This window comes from Silurus meridionalis, chromosome 13 (assembly GCF_014805685.1).
Source record: "Silurus meridionalis isolate SWU-2019-XX chromosome 13, ASM1480568v1, whole genome shotgun sequence".
Taxonomy (NCBI): domain Eukaryota; kingdom Metazoa; phylum Chordata; class Actinopteri; order Siluriformes; family Siluridae; genus Silurus; species Silurus meridionalis.
In genome coordinates this window covers 28,235,094-28,256,229 of record NC_060896.1, presented here as the reverse complement: position 1 = coordinate 28,256,229, position 21,136 = coordinate 28,235,094, and the positions used below count along the sequence as shown (strand labels likewise).

The following is a 21,136-nucleotide window of genomic DNA, read 5'->3' as shown; positions in this document are numbered from 1 at the left end:
GTGCTAATACAATCACATACACACAGTGGTAGCTCACTGGTTAAGGGGTTGGGGGTTTTAACCCCAGTATCGCCAAGCTTCTCATCTTGGGCCACTCTTGGGCCCTTTAGCAAGGCCCTAAACCGTCTGTATCATGTCTGACCCTACGCTCCGACCCCAGCTTCCTAACATCACTGCGATATTTAAATACAGAGTTTCACTGTGCTGTAATGTACATGTGACAAATCACCTTTACTCTTTTACATATACATCAATGTGAACATGATGATGATACGGTCTACAGAACCCTGTGAGATCCGTGTGTGTGTGTGTGTGTGTGTGTGTGCAGCATGTCCGAGGACGAGCGAGAGAGCGGGTGTGATACGGTAGACGGCTCTCCTGCCTCCGACTCCTCCGGACAAGCGGACAGTCCGTTCCTGGAAAGCCGCTACATCACTGAAGGTAATCAGAACTGCGAAAGCCGCGTGGACGCCGAGACGGAGATTAGCAAAGCGCCTGTACGGACCATGGTGGTGCCTCCTATGAGGGTGCAGAACAACAACAACAACGAACCGGCAGCCAGGACGGGTACGGAACACCTACATCACTTTATATTGTATATATATACTTTATATTTTAAACAAAGGTCATTCCAGGATTTACTGAGTGAGAACTGTAATTGGAGTGGAAGATCTCCTGCTATAGAGCTCCAACAATAATGAACACCCCAGGCCTCCTCACCTTCTCACTTACATCAGTACCTGATTTTACTAACACCCATGTGGCTGAATGATCACAAATCTCCACAAATTCTACAACATCTTACCAGAAGAGTGGAAGTTCATATAACAGCTAATGGAGCCTAAATGTGGAATGAGATGTTCTGCTCAGGCATCCATTAACCTGTAGTCATATCATGTGTACCAGACAAACAAGGACATAAACCAGTTGTCATAAGAACAGGATTTAGGTCTGTATAAAACCTGTGTTTTTAATGTTCTCGCCATAACACTGACATTTACAGCCTTGACCTCAAACCTGAAGCTGAGTGAGATCTTAAAGGAACCTCCTCAGCCACGTGGTAAATCCGTGCTCTGGTAAATCCTGACCTTGTGCACTAAAGTCTGTTGGACTTCATTCCTGTCAGGTCAGGAGCGTAACTAGAGACCGGCCCTGGTCCGACTCACTGCAGGCTGGTTTTTTCAGGTCACATGTCTTCAGGTTTTATGGATATATAGTGTTACAGGTGATTATAGACACAGCTCCAGATTCTCTCCTGGACGTCTCTCACCACCGAAGGGGTTTATATTTAAACCTGTTAGCTTCCGATATCGATGATGCAGCCAGCAACATACAGCCAGGCCTGGAATTCACCAGAGCTGCACAGGTTGTTTCTGGGATCTTCTTCCACTCCTCCATAATGACATCTTGGAGCTGCTGAATGTTACACACATGACGCTTCTCCACCTTCTGATTCAGGATCCCCAACAGGGGCTCAATAGGGTTCAGGTCTGGAGACAAACTTGGCCACTCCTTCAGCTTCCTCATCAAGGCAGTTTTCATCTTGGTGGTGTGCTTGGGGTTGTTATTATTTTGGAAAACTGCCGTTCAGCCCAGTTTCTGAAGAAAGAGCATCATGTTCTGCTTCAGAATGTCACAGTACATGTTGGAATCCATGGTTCCCTCAATGAACCGCAGCTCCACAGTACCAGCAGCACTTATGCAGCCCCAGACCATGATGATACCACCACCATGCTTCACTGTAGGCAACACACAATTTTCTTGCTGGACACCATCTGAGCCAAACACGTTGATCTCAGTCTCATCAGACCACAGGACATGGTTCCAGTAATTCATGCTCTTGGGCAGGTCGTCACCAGCAAACTTTTTGAGGGTACGATCTGAGCACTGACAAGTGGACCTTCTGCTTCTGCAACCTCAAAAGCAACGCTGCAGCTCTCATGCATCTGTTTTTTGAAGCAGCTTCTGCACCTGACGCACAGCACGAGGACTTGAATTCTCTGATGGACCCTTGTGAGGTCTGTTCCGAGTGGAACCCGTCTCAGAAAACCTCTGTATGACCCTCAACACTGTACTGTAACTCAGTTTTAGGGTGATACTGATCTTCATGAGGTCCATGTTGAACATCAAGTGGTCAGTCTAAGAGGATTGGACTCAAAGCACCAGATTTGATCTGCTTTAATAAAAGATACACAAATGTGTATGGTTCTGACAAGCAGACAAACACATGAACATGATGAATAGGACGTGTGTCTTCACATGTTTACATGACATACAGCTGTTATCACTGAGGGTGTACTTACTTTTGTTACCAGTTACCAGCTGTTTAGACAATAATTGTTGTATGTTGAGTTATTATTAGAGGACAGTAAATCTGTACTGCTAAACATGCAAATAGCTATGTGACATATTACCTGTACACATCTACATATAATCATATAACCTGTATAAACATTAAACATCAATTATAATCATTTTCATCTTTTACTCTATCAGTCCTCGAGCCATCGTGCCAGTCGAAAGGTCGCGTCGGTGGCGTCAGACATCCACATCACTCCAGCTCGCTCCTGAACCGGCCGCCGAAACTCATCCCTCCATCCCAGCAGTCTCAGCCTCCACCTCCACCTTTTGGGCAGGTCAGAGGTCATCAGTTACTGTTACTAAAGCTGGAACGAATGATTTTGCAGCGATCACTCAGACTTTTACACCTGCTGCATTCTGCACTATTATTATTTTTATTATTAATAAATAAATTAAATAATATAATTTACATTTATAAAATCATTAATAATTTAAATTAATTAAATTAAAAAAAAACTTTTTTTTATTTTATTTATTTAATACATAAATCTTTTTGTGTGTGAATTTTCCAGGAACCTTATTATTCCTACCAATATCCAATAATATCCTCAACTCTTTTTTAAACTCCAACACACAGTAAAGACAAGTCCTGAGTGATCTCCTGAAGAGCTCCATATGTAGAGCTCCAGTTGTGTGTAGAGCTCTATGTGAAGAGCTCCAGGTGTGTAGAGCTCCAGGTGTGTAGAGCTCCAGGTGTGTGTAGAGCTCCAGGTGTGTGTAGAGCTTCATATGTAGAGCTCCAGGTGTGTGTAGAGCTCCATTTGAGGAGCTCCATATGTATAGCTCCAGGTGAAGAGCTCCTGGTAAAAATGTTGAATTATTGAAATTGGAAGCTATTTTAATCTGATCTTTTATTGATCTTTAAAAAATGTTTAATGCAACACATCAGTGTAGTTTTTTTTTTTTTTTTTACCATCACTATTTTTGGTATTAAAATAAAGCAGTTTGTGCAAATATATATATATTTCTTAAAATAAAGAACAAAAGTGAAAGGATGATTAATTAGGTAGGGAAAGGAATTTAAATTTTTAATAAAGATGTGGAGCATTTGTTTAAATTCTGGCAGCTGTACTGCTCAGTAGATGTCGTTCAGTAACTGTCGCTTTTTATAGCAAAACAACTTAAAAAATTTAATTTCATAAAATAAAAATTAAATTTATTTATTAAACTAATTAACTAATTAAGTATGTGTGTGAAAAAAAAATATCGGCGCCCTATATTGCAATAAATATAGCAAATGAAATAAATGAATAAAACATGTCAATTTATAATAATTGATTAATAATAATTTTTAGTATAAATGTTATTTATGGCTAATATGGTTTTGGGTTTCAGCTCCAGCATCCCGCATCCTCGCACTCAGAATGGAACGTCAACTACAGCCACCGACGCCCTCAGGCTTTCATCCCCCCCACGGTGCATGGCCACGCCTTTACCCTCCCACATGGCAGCCCCACCCACTCCTCAGCCCACCCCCCTGCTCCACCCCTGGGCATCGTCCACCCCCACGCACAACCCACTTTGATCTCTTACCCGCCCTCGGCTCCTTTGGTTCCGACCGGCCCCATGTCGCACCTCCTGCCCTCGCCTGGTACTACAAGGAGTCACGTGCTCCTCCCAGCCAGGCACCTGGTGCACCAGGTGAGCGTGGGCATCAGCGCCCGCCTCCTTCCCTCACCCACGCTCCACCCTCAGGGCCAATTCAAACCTCTCTTCCCTTCGCACTCGTACATCGCCTCTCCTGCCTACGCAGGTTTCCCCCTCAGCCCCACCAAACTTAGCCAGTACTCCTACATCTGAAGCTAGCCTGAGTACCTCCTGAGTACCCCCACACACACACACACACATACACCAATAACCCACCCCCAACCCCACGTTTCCCATCAGGGAGGGTTTTTTACAGGAACCATCGATCATCCAGATGTTCATGCCCCAAGCCATGGCACAAACAGGAACTCGAGCTGTTTTTTTGTTTTTCTCAGAACCACATCAACTCGGGTGCAATCGAACCTTCAATCGAGCTTTAAAAAGAAATTAAATATATACACGAATGTCTCGAAGGTTTTCCGCAAGTTGATAAAGAACGCAAAGAGGAAATGAAGCAAGTATGGATGGATAAAAAAAAAAAAAAGACGATGTGTTTTTTTTGCACATTTTCTACAAGATTTTCAAATGAAGCTCTTCTCCAAACTGGTGAAAGGAGGGGGGGGGGGTACAGGAAAAAACCCATCACGTGATTGTGCATCTCCTCCTCGTTCCCTTTCAGATCTATTTTTCTATATTGCCTTCTGAATCGTGCGAGACACATTTGTAAAACCGTCTCAGTTTCCCCGTGTCGAGCCGCCCAGTCCAAACACACACACCCCACCCCACCCCACCCCACCCCACCCCACTCGCGCCATTACCAAAAACCCCGCACATAAACGTCGGCATCCACGTGATGTCCTGCCTTTTTTTCAAAAGTATTTCTACCGCCGTGGTTTCGGTGTCGAGTCACGCCATCGGATTAGAACCTAGTGCTCGTTCTCTTCACGCTGCATGTGTTCTTGCATGAGCTGCAAAACGTCAATCAGCGTCGGATCGACGTCGCTCTGAAACGTTCCCGTCGTGACACCGCTGCATTGTTTCAACACGTCCTCAGCCATAGTGCCTTAAATATTCGAGGTTGTTCATGTTACTACTTATATAAATCTCTCTCTATATAGAAATATAAACATAAATACATTATATATATATATCGATGTATCGGACTGCAGCACTTGAAATTCAGAAGGGTCCGTGCATTCTGCAAGCGTGTGTGTGTGTGTGTGTGTGTGTGTGTGTGTGTGTGTGTGTGTGTGTGTTAACCCACAGGTGTATGCATTTCATACCTGATTTGGCATGGAGGTATTTCATTGCACAAAAAAATGTTTAACCTGTAGTCTTTTTTTTCACGTTTTTTCGAGGACGGCATGCGTTTGCTGTATCTTTATAAAAAAGATTATAATAATAATAATAACTTTTCCCGACAAAGGATCGTAAAGAAAAACGAGCATTGAATATCCCATGTATTAATGTTTCATACCCGGGAAAAAGAAAGAAATCTAAATAATTACTAACAGTGTTCTGTACTGTTGAACGAAAGCGCAATAGAATCGGAAAACGTCGATTCTCTGAAATCGTCCGTGCGTTTTTTCTGTTTGATCTGTTTGGTTTTTCGTATTCTAGATGTGTAGAAATGTGGTGGGCATGATTTTTCTTTTCCACTTTTTTTTGTTTGTTTTTTTTTGTTTTCCGACTAGATGACAAATAGAAATGCAAGTAGAGTCTCCGATTTGTGGTTTTGGATTCATCGTAGCCTGACAGCCCAGAACCATGCAGTATTTGGGATTATAATCGAATATATATATACGGTATATCTCTAATAGAGCTAGTCTACTTAGTGCTGAAGCTTGACCAGGTGTGACTTTCTAATCTTGTGCAATCTTTCTCATTTATGCATGTGTGAAACGTGTTTAAGTTCTATTATTATGTACTTTGTTAGGGAAGAAAAGAAAGAAAAAAAACCCCCGTGCTTACTTACCGGTGTCGACTGCTTATTTTATACATTCCGTCAGGGAGATAAAGACGTATAACGACTTCGTGCTGATTTTTTTTTTTTCGGTTTTGTTTTCTTTCTTGGTAAATGTGTGGGTTTTTTTTCTTTTTAATATATAAATGTTGCTTGTGCAGCACCAAAGACTGTAATTTCGTAATTTTTTTTTTCTAAGCAAGGTAGCTATTCTCTCTCTCTGTGTCCCTGCATAGACCTCATGTATACTGTAGGAATTAATTCTAGTCCTGGGGTTTTAAGTTTTAAGAAGTAAACAGAAATGTTTTTGATTTACGGCGTAGGTTTAACGTTTATAGGTTTTAGCCTTTTTTTTTTTTCTTTTCTCGAGCAAGTAATAAGACGTATCATCTATCTTGAATGTATCCTAGATAAGCTGCTATATAATTATTGCCACTTCAGATAGCTGTGAAATTAGACTTTTTTTTTTCTCCTCTTTATATCTGCATTTGTATCAATTTTTTTTTTTTTGTATAATTCTCTCTTCTTACCTGAGATTGTGTACTAGAAGTGTATTTGGGTTGATTATTTTTTTGTGTTGTTGCTTTAATGTTTGGAGTGTAAATTGAACTGCTGTATTGCTGTTGGAGATTAGTTTCAGTTTGTTGAAGCTCTGTTTTTGTTTTGTTTTTATCAGTATTTTAACTTTTCATTGATTGTTCCTGCCTTTTTTTTTTTTTCCCTATTTTTCTATTACGCGTTGACCGGAGACATGGTTTGCAGAACGGAAGTTGTTCTCTAACGATCACAAATTCAGAGAATCGGTTTTATGAAATGATTTCCTTTAGCCCGAGATGTCGAGGAACACTTGAAGCCCCATAACCCTGATTTCTTTATTATTTTATTAAATTTTTTACATTTAATTCCCAGAGGTAACATTTTTCTATAAAGCTGATATTGCTAAACATTTATAACTGTGATTATAATACTCTAATTGGTAGCATTAGAATTTATTTTAAATAATTATAAAATATAAACTATTATAATATGCTACTTATCATTTATCATCGATTCAGAAAATTGATTTACAAAATTAAACAAACTTAAAAACTTAATATTTCAGTAATATTTTAAGTTGTTTGAGTACAAATGAATTTCAACATTTTAATTATTTATCTATTAAGACTCTTATGCACAGAGTGAACTTTATATTCCAATTAAATTAATTAATTAATACATTAATTAATGGTCATGTCTTGAAATGAATTAAGATTTTCTGGATACATCAATTAGATTTCTATGGAATGAAATTCCACAGATATTCACAAGTCATAATTTATAGCACTGTACAGAAGCTTAGTCATGAAAACAAGTAAAAAAAAAAAAAAAGAAAGTTATAGTAAGTTATAAAAACACCATTTAATTTCTAGAAATAAATCCATTTTCCCGACACACAGTTATATTTCCTTTTAGAGTAATAAACCCACTCATATTAGTTTTTCTGTAAGAATTTTGTAGCTTAATAATAATTATTATTATTATTCTGATCAGCACAGTTATATAGATTTAGGAATATGGGCTTTTAAATACACTATATGTACAAATGTTTGTGGACACCACACTGGTTTGTGCTTCTTATTAAACATCCCAGTCCACATTTACTCTCCATTTGATTCATTCAGCCACAAATTCATCCCAAAGGTGTTGAATAGGTTTGAGGGTCAGAGCTCTGTAGCAGGAGATCTTCCACTTCAACCCATGGAAAGCAGATCTTTATGGAGCTGGCTTTGTGCACAGGAGAATTGTCACGCTGGAGACAGCATCCAGAGTCGTTCCAATTCCGTGACTCCAATTCTGTGCTAACAGTTTGGGGAAGAACCGCATGTGGCAGGAGAAGCAGAGTGTCCCAATACTTTTGTACGTTTAGTGGTGGTGTTGTTTTTCCTCACAATCTCAGAGAAATGAGAAAGCGTAAAGATGGAGCGTAAAGATGAACACGTGTTTCTATCGTATCGAACGTCTCACAAAACCGCGTGAAGGACTGTGTGTGTGTGTGTGTGTGTGTGTGTGTGTGTGTGTGTGTGTGTGTGTGTGTGCCTTTATTGGGGTTGTTGGAGAAAACAAAACAAAAAAAACAGAAATGTCAGATCAACTTCCTGTTCCAGGGATCAGAATTTTGACCTTTTTATTTATAAAAAAAAAAATATAATTATTAATGAATATGTGTATTCAAAAATAATAATAATAATAAATTCCCTTTTATTGACAGTAATTTGGCTTTTTTGAGCTCCACTAAACATTTTCCTAATCATTAATGCACATGCAGGACAATTTCATTCCCAATTTTGGTTAAAAGTAAATAATAAAATAAATAAGTATAGAGTTTGATTTGGACCGGTGTGAAACGGCCTTCACCAGCAAATCTGTCTCCGTCTGTCCTGATCAAGTGAGAAATGATGACTGTACGCTTATTTCCATAATTTATTCCCTAATCGATCTACTGAAAGAGTTTTTAATCATATACACATCGTTGCTGTTCTTATAATTTTCTTTTTTTTCCTCCTAATCAGATTAAGACTTTACTTTTAATCACTATTGCTATTATTATTGTTATTATTATTATATTCTTACTAATAATATGTTGAAACTTTGCTATTGTATATGTTTGTTTTTGAAACCTACTCATGTAATTCAGGGTGTTTGTACTAACCTGCTGTTGCTACTGTATTATCCTGAAATCACCTCTCAGTATGGAAGCTTGTAAAAGTCCTAATGCCTTTTTTTTTTATTTTTTGGATTTTTTCTGAGATATTTAAAGTTACAGCATGTTTTTGTTTTTGTTTTTTTCACCCCTGTGATGAATTAGGAGCAGTTACTCGCTGTGTCGTTTCTGTGGCTTTTGTTTCGTTTGTTTTCTTGTTTCGTTCGATGCTACACTAGTTTTTTTTTTTTGCCATGTAGCAATTGCACTGTGCAATATTTAAGCGTATAATGATGGGGGGAGGAGGAGGAGGAGGAGGGGAAAAACGAAATCAAACTAGCATCGATTTCGGACGTGGCGTCTTTAGCGTTTCTGCGATAGCGTGTATCCTCTGTAGTTCTCAGTGACTTGGACGTGACGGGGCTCGGTCACATTAATCGGGTTTTCCAGGCGACTCTTTTTCGGTGAGTGTCATAATAAAGAGTTTATGGTGTATTGTCAAGATTCACTTTGAATAAAAAAAACAATCTATTGCTGCAGCCTGCAGTTCACGTGTCTTTCTTTTTATCATTTATATCACGTGTTGATTTACGTGTAAAACGTTTGTACGTCACTGAAATGATTTCATGTTATTTGACACGTAATATTTGGTCTGTATGGGCAGAAGTTTGAGATTTGTGATGAGGTTTGTGCTTCGTTTTGAACATCTAATTTCCACCTTATTTGCTGTGAAGCTCCACTCTTCTGGGAAGATGTTCCACTAGATTTTCTGGAGATGCATTCAGCTATAGTGGTGTTGGTAAAGTCAGGTACTGATGAAGGTGAGGAGGCCTGGGGTGCATTCAGGGTTTACATTTATCCTGAAGCTGCTCAATAGAGTTGGAGTTTTAAAGCAGATCTTCCACATCTTCCAACCCCTGGAATACAGATGTTTATGGAGGAGCCTAAAGTCATAGATTAATTGGATAATAAAAGATTTATAGAATAAAGGAGTAAATAAAAGCAGAATAAAAATATAAAGGAGGGAAGAAAGAATGATTTGAGTTTACAGACCGGCCTTCCTCCTCTGGGACTCCACACCAACCTTCCCATGCTGCAGGCTTCTTACAAGCTCTGAGGAAAGTCCTGTCCACCCACTTCTCCATACAGAAGCTCACTGAGCCCATTATTAGACCCAGTCAGCTAGAAACCAAGACTTGAGACCCAGTTTTGTTTTTGACAGGTCTAGTGTATGCACAGGAGTCTTGACCATGGGATTCTGAAAGATCAATGAAGTTGCTGAACAACGCAAGAACTTTGAGGATGGATTTGGACTCAACAGTGGGCTACAACGGTTCAGAAAACAGGTTGCATGAATAGTTCTGCTTTGATGCGTCTAAAACTGAACAGCTGTAATGAATGGACATTCCGTGTTGAGGATGAGGTTCCCTTTCGAGTCTGGTTCCTCTCAAGGTTTCTCCCTCATGAGGTCTCAGGGAGTTTTTCCCTCACCACAGTCACGACTGGCTCACTCATTAGGGATAAAATTATACAAACGTATGGGCACTAAACTTAAAAAAAATTAATTAATTGATCCGGTGGCCGGAATCAGATAAAACCGTGTATTATGTTCTCCACCAGGGGGCGCGCGCTGACTCCGGGTTCGATCCTGCACGCGCATTAAATACACCAATCAATTAATACTAGGATAATTAGGTTTTTTTATTTTTTTATGATAGAGCGCGAGCACAAAGAGCATCGTCGGAGCAGCGCTGGTAACAAATAATAGGCAGAAGTAAGTGTGGGTGTGTGTGTGTGTGTGTGTGTGTGTGTGTGTGTGAGAGAGAGAGAGAGAGAGAGAGAGTGCTGCAGTAGCCGTGATGGTGGTGGTGGTGGTGATGATGATGATGGTGATGATGATGCTGGTCGAACCGGAAAGCAGAAGCAGCTTCTACATTCAGTGAGCACCGGAGGACAGGCTGCGGGAGCGCGCGACGCTTTGGTTCGTGCTGGGTGACTTGCGGTCCCGGTCCCGGTTCGTTTCGGACAGATGTCTCAGCCACGGAAACGGAAATGGCTTCCGGATCCGGCTCGAGGACTTCGCGAGGGAAGAGGATGAAGAAGACTTGGTGCGCTCCTCCGGTGCGCGTGTAGCGGTTGCGCGCCTACGGCCGCGAGGCATCAGGAGCAGAACCAGGGGCAGAACCGAAGGCGGTAACGGAGGCAGAGGCGCGCGCGTGGGAGATATGCTCGCGGGGCTCGCGCTGCTCCTGCTGCACGGTGCTTTCGCCAACGCCGGTAAGAAAAAGAGAAGAATAAAGGGGAAAAAACACCTCTTTTTATTTCCATCATTTCCTTTCCTTCACGCGCATTCGGTCACACCTCGACGTGTGAAGAAGTTCATATCACATCTTCATATGGAGAAACCAAAACCCACCCGGTGATCATTTCATAACCGGGAGCGCGTGCACTCATTTGCTCGTCCAGAACGTCTTATTATGAACAGCTTATAACAACTTCTTCACTGTGCACGTTCTCGGTTTCATCCTCTCTTCCCTCTTCTTTTCCTTTCCTTTTTTTTTTTTTTTGCGCATTTCTTTAGTACTGCAACGCTTTAAAGCTTCCGTCATCACCGAGGCTACGACCCAGCTTCATACAGCCATACAAGACCATAATTATTGGCACCCTTCATAATAGGCCGTTAAAGCGTTCACTTCATTCAAATCTTCAATTCACCACGCCATCGAACCAATTCCAGATGTTTCCACAAGGACCAGGTGTGTAATGGAAGAAGGAGAAATTTGTGTATGAATCATTTTTGGAAGGAGTCTCCAGTACCAAGGGTTTGTAACAGTCTGAGGTGAAGCTGTGAGTTTTTAGGACAGAGGTGGTTTATGGTGCTTCAGTGGTTTCTCCATCGCATGGCATGAGGCATCTGTCTTCTGTCTCCGGGTGAGGGAACGAGCGTTTATAGCTGCTAGAATGTGGGTGAGAACTGGATGTAACTTGTATCATGAAGATTAACTATTAATGGATAACAAGTAACTACTAAAATTAGTGGCAAATATAATAATAATAATAATAATAATAATAATAATAATAATAATATAATAACAATAATAATAATAATAATAATTATTATTATTATATTTAACAAGTTTGAAATCAAATGCAACAATTTACAATTCAGTCTTTTTTTTTTTTGCTGTTTCAGCTGCTTATTATCTTGAGGGTGCCAATAATTCTAATCGTAAAAGTCAGATTTTTTGTGCATTTTTGTTCTTTAGTAATAAATAAAGCGCCTGTTTTTATATTTCGTGTACAGCCACGACACAAACATCTGGCGAGAAAATTCTGCTTGTGTGTGACATCTTTGTGCACTACAGGAAAATATTAAACGTTGCAACCTCCTGCATTTCCTGCTGATGCGTGCAGTAGTGCTGCGACTTCCTGGATTTATGTAGGATCAGGATGAAGGTGCAGTAATTTAGATGAGATTAGAGGAGAGGTGGCGCTGCAGAATGATTGCTACAGACAAATTGTACTGCACTGAGAAAAACCTGTCCACTACGATCCCTTTTCTAACGGAAGTCTAATCCCGAATGCACATCGGAACATGTCCTGTCAAGACGTCCACCTGGAGTTTAATATAATAGACTATGTGGTGAGACCTGAGATGTTGTATGGATTAGAGACAGTGGCATTGAGTAAAAGACAGGAGGTGGAGCTGGAGGTAGCAGAGCTGAAGATGTTGAGATGTTCGTTGGGAGTGACGACGATGGATAGGATTAGAAATGAGTTTATTAGAGGGACAGCGCATGTAGGACGTTTTGGAGACAAGGTAAGGGAGGTGAGATTGAGATGGTTTGGACGTGTGCAGAGGAGGGACATGGGGTATATCAGTAGGAGAATGCTGAGGATGGAGACACCAGGAAGGAGGAAAAGAGGAAGACCAAGGAGGAGGTTTATGGATGTGGTGAGGGAAGACATGCAGGTAGATGGTGTGAAAGAGGCAGATGTAGAGGACAGGGGGGTCTGGAGACGGATGATCCGCTGTGGCGCCCCCTAATGGGAGAAGCCGGAAGAAGAAGAAGAAAAGGAGACTGTGGACAAAAGTATTTCCTTTGTTCTAAACCCCATTAAATGTCATATTTTTATTTATTTGAATAAAACAAGGCTCTCACTCAGACCTGATTTTCGTCTCATCGTCCTGTTTCTTTAAAAACGCATATTTCGCTTTTTTTTTTTTTTTTACGTTTAAAAGAGCCATAAAGTAAATAAACTGTAAGTTGAAATGACGCAGGTCGAAGCGTGTTAAGATTAGTGCACAGGGACGTGAGCATTTTTACACGTCTCAGTGTGGATGAGCAACTTTTGGAAAAGGATTGAAATGGTGTGAACGTGGAAAGTGTGAACACTGTTTTTTAATCGATCTGGATTCCTGTAGCCTGAAAACACCTGACTATTTCAACACTCAGTGAAATATAATATTAAAACATTTCTCACAAATAAATAAATAACTTTACTTTAGTGCATTAATTTAATAATTTGGTTTGATTTGTTTAAATCAGGCTTTTCATCTACACTGGAAAACATCTGGTGATTTGGGTTTTATTTATGCAGATGTTCTGAAGGGTTCACAAACTTTCCAGCAGCATTAAAACTTCTAACAAAATCACATACTGCACCTTTAAATCTTTAACTGCTGAACAGAATCAGGTGTGTGTGTGTGAGTGTGTGTGTGTGAGTGTGTGTGTGTGTGTGTGAGTGTGTGTGTTCTGTTATAACTCCAGAAACCAGAGCCGTATTCAGGACATAGTAGAACTGGGTCATGGTGCTGAGAATCAGAAGATCTGATTTTAGAGAAAACATGACAGACGTTTTCAACGTTTTCTTTGTTTCTACAAGCAGAACCTCAACTAGATGTTCCACTAGATTTTGTGGAGATTCATTCATCCACAAGGGTGTTGTGTAAATTCAGGTCCTGATGTAGGATAGAAGGTGCTGTCAGTCTTCACATTCATCCCAAAGGTGTTCGAAAGGGTTGGATCTCTATAGCAGAAGATCTTCCACTGAATCCGACCCATGTAAATCAGATCTTCATGGTGCTGGCTTTGTGCACAGCAACATTATCCTGCTGGAACAGGTTTGGTTACGAAGACGTCGCGTACAACTGTGTGCCTCCAACATTGCTTTAGCAGTTTGGAGAAGAACTACATACTGTATGGCTGAAAAAGTCCATAATGTTCTTGAGTTTTTATTGCAGAAGAAACTGCACATTTTAGACATCTGAACTTCATAAGGAACATTTACAAATTAAATTAGAACAATGAAAAGTGTGATGTGACGGAGAGCCAGTTATGGAGTTCTAAGTGAAGAAGATCCTCCTGCATCTCTTAGTTTCATCCACCAGACTGTGGCTGAACAGTTTGAGTTTGTGAACCTCTTAAAGATCTAGAACTTTCTGAATGTTTCCTAAATTGTCCCTGGTGGTATAACCCTTGTTTCCTGGACCAGGTTTAGATGTTCCCACTGTCCTGTAAAAGCCTCTGAGATGAACATCATGATCCTGTACCTTTGCACATGATATGCATGCAAATCCACATTTGAGCGACTTGTGAACTGTCTTGTAGAGCACGGGATGGTCCATAAAGACAGGACGAGTCCATTCAGAAAGTGAGACAGAGCAGAAACAGATGGTTGCTCAGTTCTCGCTCTGAATCTCTGCCAGAGTGACGCTTCATCATTATAATAAATGGGATTGGGTGGGTGAAGGCAGGTCGCCTCTCCGTCTCTCTATCTGGTTCATGATAGGACATTTACAGCCTGCAGCAGAATCTAGATCTTCATTCAGACTGATGTGATTTTAAAACAGACGAGAGAGAAGGTTTTTTTTTTTCTCCTCTAGATCCATCACTTTTTCCACAAAAATTATTTTTCGACGTCTGGATCAAATAGTCATGTTACATCTTCAGCTGTGTCTGATCTCAATGTCTACACAGATGGGACTGAGAAGATGATGTAGATGTAATCAGAGTATAACATTCTAAACATTTACATTTGGCACATACTTTCATGCAGAGAGACTTACAATTATCTCGTTTATACAACTGAGCAGTTAAGGGCCCTGCTCAAGGGCCCGGAAGAGGCATTTTGATTGTTCTGGGCTTTGAACATACAACCTTCCTAGCAGAGCACATGGAGCTTCCACTTACCCAATATCACTTCATTATTTGGATAATAGTTCATAGAAAATGCGTTTGAATGTGATATAGGAGGAGTGTGTGTGTGTGTGTGTGTGTGTGTGTGTGTGTGTGTGTGTGTGTGTGTGGTTTACAGGGTATTTGTTTAAGACTGTAGTTGTGCACCAGGGATGTGTCTCCTGCACCACACAACAAAAAAATCCTACAAGCCTGAGCTGTTTACTTTCATGTGAGCGAGTGGTTGCATTTTTTTTTTTCTGGAACATTTTAGTAAACACTTCATTTACAGTCGTCTCAGTGTGTTGAAATGATTATTTTTATTTGATTCACTAAAACGTTCAGTAAGTTACAGTATATCAGTCTGAGTTTAAAAGTGCATGAATGAGGATATGAATGTAATCAGAAAAAAGAATGCAGGTGCCTACAAGGTAGTTTTCAAAGCGTCAATACAATATGAAGTCTCAGTTCGGTAATTTACAGCATTCATCCTTAGTACCTGCCTGGTCAGTGTCAAGGTTACATTAATGTTTATTTCTATTTTGTGAAATTTGTTTCTATTCTGGGTTTAAATCTAATCTACATATTTTTATGTTGGAGTTTTCACATCATGTATTGCTGTAAATCCAGCAGAAATCAACAGCATGGGCTCATGGTAGCTGCACATCTATGCTACTTAAAGCTGATTGTGACTTTTCTTTAAACTTTTGATCAGAGAGCTCACTAGTCAGAGCTCTCAACCCGCATCTGCAGCAAACTGCACAATCGTAATTACATTCACATGGATTTAATATCTGTTTTTCTTCATTCCACAATCGCTGACACAGGAGCAGAAAGTGATCTGATAGCAGACACACTTGCAAGGACATTTACAAGACATACTTGAACAAAAAGCTGGACATGGTGAAGAAAAGGTCACTAAAACAGGTTAAAAACAGTTTTTTAATGAACTGTTTATAAATTTTTGCAGGTTTTTTTTGTGTAGAATTTGCACTAAAACACAAAATTAGCCTTTATTGAAAATCCACAGGAAAACCGTGATGCACCGAAAAAATACAAATAAAACCAAGGGGGTGATGTGATGAGGTGCATATCAGTGCTTCAGCTGGAGATGATGTATGTGGAGGTGTGTGTGTGTGTGTGTGTGTGTGTGTGTGTGTGTGTGTGTGTGTGTGTGTGTGTGTGATGAGGGAATATCGGTGCTTCTGCTGGAGATGATGTATGTGGAGGTGTGTGTTTGGGTGTGTGTGTGTGTGTGTGTGTGTGTGTGTGATGAGGTGAATATCGGTGCTCCTGCTGGAGATGATGTGTGTGGAGGTGCAGTTGTGGCTCCAGTGAAAGGAGACGTGTTGAATTGTGTTCATTGGGTTTCTTGCTTTAGTGATGATGTTCATTCTGACTGTATGAGATCATGTGTGTGATGCAGCTCTGATCTACTGCACTTCTCTATAACACTGATATTACTATACTATATATATTACGATACTATAACACGCAATTTCATTTAAATGTTTATTCCTTAAAGACAAACGCACTGTTACAGAGTGTATTTGTTTTTATTTCACCAGAATAACCGCAGATGTCGAGATTCTCACGTATTCTATAAAGAAACACAACACAGTGATGAGACTGAATACACTCATTATTAGGAAACAGTCAGGAGTGTACATTTACCTTAGTATTTACAGTGGTATTTGGTATCTTGGAACATTTATTTCTTTAATGGCTCATTGAAAAACCTGCTATTTTCTTCAGGAGTAAAGTAGATTTATAGAAGCTTAAATTAGCCATGTGTTACACCAGGCCTCGTGCGTTCTCCTCAGTACTTTGATGCCAACTCCTCCACTGCTAACACACCCACCCACACACGCATACACACATGCATACACACACACACACACACACACACACACACACACACACGATAGCTTTTTCTCCTCCATATTGAGAACAATCACAGATTTGTCATACTGTAGAGCTGATATTTTAACATGAAGCTCAGGCAAATAACAAAACACTCTTTAGCAGTGGCATATACACACTATATATATATATATGCACTGATCAGGTATAACATTATGCAGTGGTGGGCCGTGTATTTGGTACCTGGGCCTTCAGTGAGGACGTACCCAACTTAATCCACCTCTTAATACACCACTATCACATCACAATTATAGAAACCATCAATACAATACAAAAACACAATATAACAACACGCTGCATTACAGAGAGACATTTCACATATGGAGGTGAAAACTATTTTACTAAAACAACAAACCCAGTTAAGACTCCAAACCTCTACACTACAACCACAACTGTGCACCTACAACATCTGGAGCAGTTCACAATTAATATTTGTCCAATAACATGAAAACAACATTAAAAATTTAAATAAAATACAACCTACCCACCAGATATGCAGACTCACAATGTGCAGCGCCCCCCAGAGGCTGTAATCCAGTGGTATTGCTCGTATTCACTGGTCTGGAAGTGGAGAACAAACCCTTTCCTGGGCTGAGACACACTAGCTAGCTTCGGGGTTGACCTCTCCTAGCCGTCTAGCTTTTCTGGAAAGTGGATTTTTAAGTGTTTGAGACCAAATCTATTTCTTTTCCTCTGTAGGCATAACAAAAATGTCTAACTCAGATGTATGAACGTGTGCAGAGCTACACACGTGTTTTACCAGTCGAACTCGGCTGTAACAGTTTCCCTCTGACCAACCAATCAGAGGACGGAAAAATGCTGACGCCATTCTGGGCCAGCTAGCTGCCCTGTGAGGAGAATCTGAAATCTGATTGGTTAAAGAAACAGAGCTGTTGGTAATATTCTCTATGGTAAAAGGCCAGCAGTACTGATTCTGAAGGCTCTGGGCAGATTAGATTTACATGGCAGCACATAGAGTCTGAAATCTGATTGGACAAAAAATCCAACATCCACATACACGTACTGGAAGCAGTGCAGCCGAGAGAAACACTACCACATGAAGAGAATAAATTAATACAATTTCATCAAACAAATTTAGGTGGTAAATGTAGGTCAGTGCTTCTGATAGTGTTTAGACCAGCAGAGAAGATTTACTGACCCTGACGGCCCGCCACTGACAGTATAACATTATAACATTATGAGCGGTGTGGTGAATAACACTGATTATCTCATTAATGCAAGTGAGGACTGAAGGCTGGTCCGTGTGGTCCGATCTAACAGACGAGCTCCTGTAGCTTAAACTGCTGAAGAAGTTCATGCTGTTGATGATCGATGGGTCACGACTGTTTTAGTAGCAAAAGAGAAACCAACACAATATCAGGCAGGTGGATCATAATGTTATACCTGATTTGTGTATTTATAATTGTTTGCAATAGTGATAAGTAAATAGAAAACATTTATAAAGATCAAAGTATTTTTGACTAAACTAAATTTTGTGCAAACTATATTTTTTTCTTTATGCTCATGGATCTCAGCATCGTATCTTCATGAATGTTCTATATACTGTATATTTAAAATTGCCAATGGGAAAAGTCTTTTAGCCTCATCAGGCAATTTACCATTTACATTTATATCTAAGGCATTTGGTAGATGCCTTCTTTTCTAGAGTGACTTATAAAGTGCTTCAAAGTCTAAATCAATAAATACATTCTGCTGCTGGTTTATTAGGACAGAGACTATTAATAGAAAGTATGGTCTTTTTTATTACCAAATACTAATTTAAGAACCTCTTGAAGGTCTTTAGATGCTGTTAGAGGCTCAGTGGTTGAGGTTCATTCCATCACCTAAGTGCTAGAACAAAGAAGAGTCTGGAAGCACATCTTCCCTGTACCCGGAGAGGTGGTGGGACCAGTTGAGAAGTGCATGAGGATCAGAGGGAGTGTGGTGCAGTGCAGGGTGAGATAAGCGCTGAGAGGTTGATGGGGCTGTTTCTGGCAGCTACAGGAACCTGATTCTGGAACAGCTGCAGAGGTTGAATTGCTTTCAGACCTTCCAGGAGCGAGTTACAGGATTGAGATGATGAAGGACTGAACAAGCACCTGAGTGGTTTGTGTGGACAGAAACAGACGAATAAATAACAATCATACTGTGATCGAATATATTACAATATCAAACGTATAAAAATGAATTAATTTAAAGTAGTAATATTGAATAGCAATTAATAACTCGGATTTTAGATATAACATTGCTTAAACATTAAAGGATATTTTTTAACGCTAACAGATTATAAGCAGGTTCAGAGCAAATATATGTGATATTACACTATAATGTGTAAATGTAAATTCTTTAAATATTGTGTCATATTTTGGCCCTGATGCCCCTCAGATGCCCCCTTCAGTCAAAATTATAGCCTGACTTATTATTCATACAGTAATGATACGACCCTTCAGACAGGCTTTTACAGAATATTATATTAAATACGCTAAATTATGAATAGTGAAGTTCTACAGTTCATATATCAGATCATTTCGAGAAGTTCCATAAAGCTCATTATTCTTTCTTCATAATAAACCATCCATAAGTGCTTCTTCCCCAAACTGTGAGCACAAAGTTGCAGGAACACAATTGTATTAAATGTCTTCAGATGATGTAGCATGCACAAAGCCAACTCAATGAAGTTATGCTTAAGATGGTTTGGAGTGGAAGCTCTTCTACAATAGAGATCTGACCTCAACCCTGATAAACATGAATGTAGGTGAATGCTGACTACAATCCAAGAACCTCCTCACCTCACCTCACCTACATCAGTACCTGACATTACTAACACCCTTATGGCTGAATGAATATCGTCAAACAATCTGGTGGAACATCTTCCCAGAAGAGTGGAGCTCTTTATAAAAGCAAATGAAAACTAAATGAGAAATGGGATGTTCAGGTGTCTACAAACTTGTGTCTATAAAGTGTCTAAAGATGCTTAAGAGCTTAATTTCTTCCATTGGAAAGAATCTATTATTTTAAAACCACAAAGTGCTGACACTGGAGAATTCCTTAAATCTCCATACCGGACTTTTTAAGGAGGCTAATATTTTTTCTTAAAAGCCAATTAACTTAAATTCTTAGTATTAAAACAAAAATAATGACCATTAGTTTGAAGTTTGTTCCACACTCCTGGGTAATACGTACATGCTTCTAAAATCAAGAGTTCTTTATAGGGTTGAACTGCATATTTAAAGGTTCATAGCTTTAAAAAAGGAACAGGAGTGTACAGTGTTTCCTGGACAAAAGGACACAAAGTATACTGCAGTATCCGAGCACAGCCAAAATTGTGTCACATTCAGTAGGTCACTCTCAGAGGGGTTAGATTGACGAGCTCGGCTTTAATAAATACATCAGACTTGTTTAAGCTGCAGTCAGCTGGACTTCCTTATTCCTAGAGCTTCTAACCAGAAAACTCTACGTACTGCATATGGCAGTCAAAATGGAGGCTAGTGATGAGTCGTTCATGAACGATTCGTTCATTGTGAACAAGTCTTGAATGTGACTCAGAAGAACGAGTCGTCTCGAAGAGTGATTCGTTCATTTTCTACTGGATACACATGAAAATTGAATAGTGCACTTCTCGACTCCGAGTCAAGTCCGAGTCTTCATTTATCAGGACACTATGCAGTTTCCATCACACAGGAAACAGAACTGAGTTCATCCCATGAGTCCTCTGGTCCGAGTCACTCGTCCATTTGTCACGTGACTCCCATATATACTATGAAGGTGATTAAAGGATTAAAGCAATGAAATGAAACAATAACTAAAAAAAAGAGTCGTTCATATTGATAAACAACATTTAATAAACCTGGTCACTAAAATGATCCGATCTTTCCATCACTATTGGAGACTAGTTTGAAGACATTGTACACTGACTTACAGTCTTAAAAAAAAAACTACAGATGCTACACTTCTAACCCCAATGGTAAAGGTTTCAAATTCAAACAAATCGCATTGTACAGATTTTCTATGTTTGATCAATGAACTTTATTTTCTCATAATATCAATTAAACATCAGTTAAATATGGATTTCAGCATGATGGTCCTCAATAAGTGCAACTGCGGCAAATATCGTTTCTTCTCCAAGTATCTCATAGCGTTATTACCTTGTATTGTATTTATATATGCAGAACATGTTCATTAGATAAAGCACTAATTGATAAATTGAAGTCATAGCGGTGATCACAGGCGGCACAACACCGAACCCGTTTTTACCACCGATTTGCTATTAATAAACAGCAGAGCAAGCTTTTATTTGACCTCGTCAGCAGTTAGAAACGATCGATTGCCCAGATCCAGAATCAGAGGTCTTCTGTGAGAGAATCTGCTCCCATCTACACATATAGTTTATCTGCAACTAAGCAGGTTTGTCAAGAAAGACAAGAAGGACATTTTGAGAGATGA

At 39.7% G+C, this 21,136-nt stretch overlaps 2 protein-coding genes across 2 annotated transcripts in view; both read left to right on the top strand.

Moving 5' to 3' along the window:
- The window catches only part of hipk3b (homeodomain interacting protein kinase 3b), a 38,631-nt gene extending 29,501 nt beyond the window's left edge, over positions 1-9,130 (top strand). Inside the window, exons 14-16 of the mRNA XM_046863844.1 lie at positions 329-567; positions 2,497-2,636; positions 3,697-9,130. Of these exons, the coding sequence (XP_046719800.1) occupies positions 329-567; positions 2,497-2,636; positions 3,697-4,161 (844 nt within the window). The 3' untranslated portion in view covers positions 4,162-9,130. The remainder of the gene's footprint in view (positions 1-328; positions 568-2,496; positions 2,637-3,696) is intronic.
- A 1,207-nt stretch (positions 9,131-10,337) lies between these two features.
- kiaa1549lb (KIAA1549-like b) overlaps positions 10,338-21,136 on the top strand; it is a 50,273-nt gene continuing 39,474 nt past the window's right edge. Inside the window, 1 exon segment of the mRNA XM_046863843.1 lies at positions 10,338-10,868. Coding sequence (XP_046719799.1) covers positions 10,817-10,868 — 52 coding nt within the window. The 5' untranslated portion in view covers positions 10,338-10,816.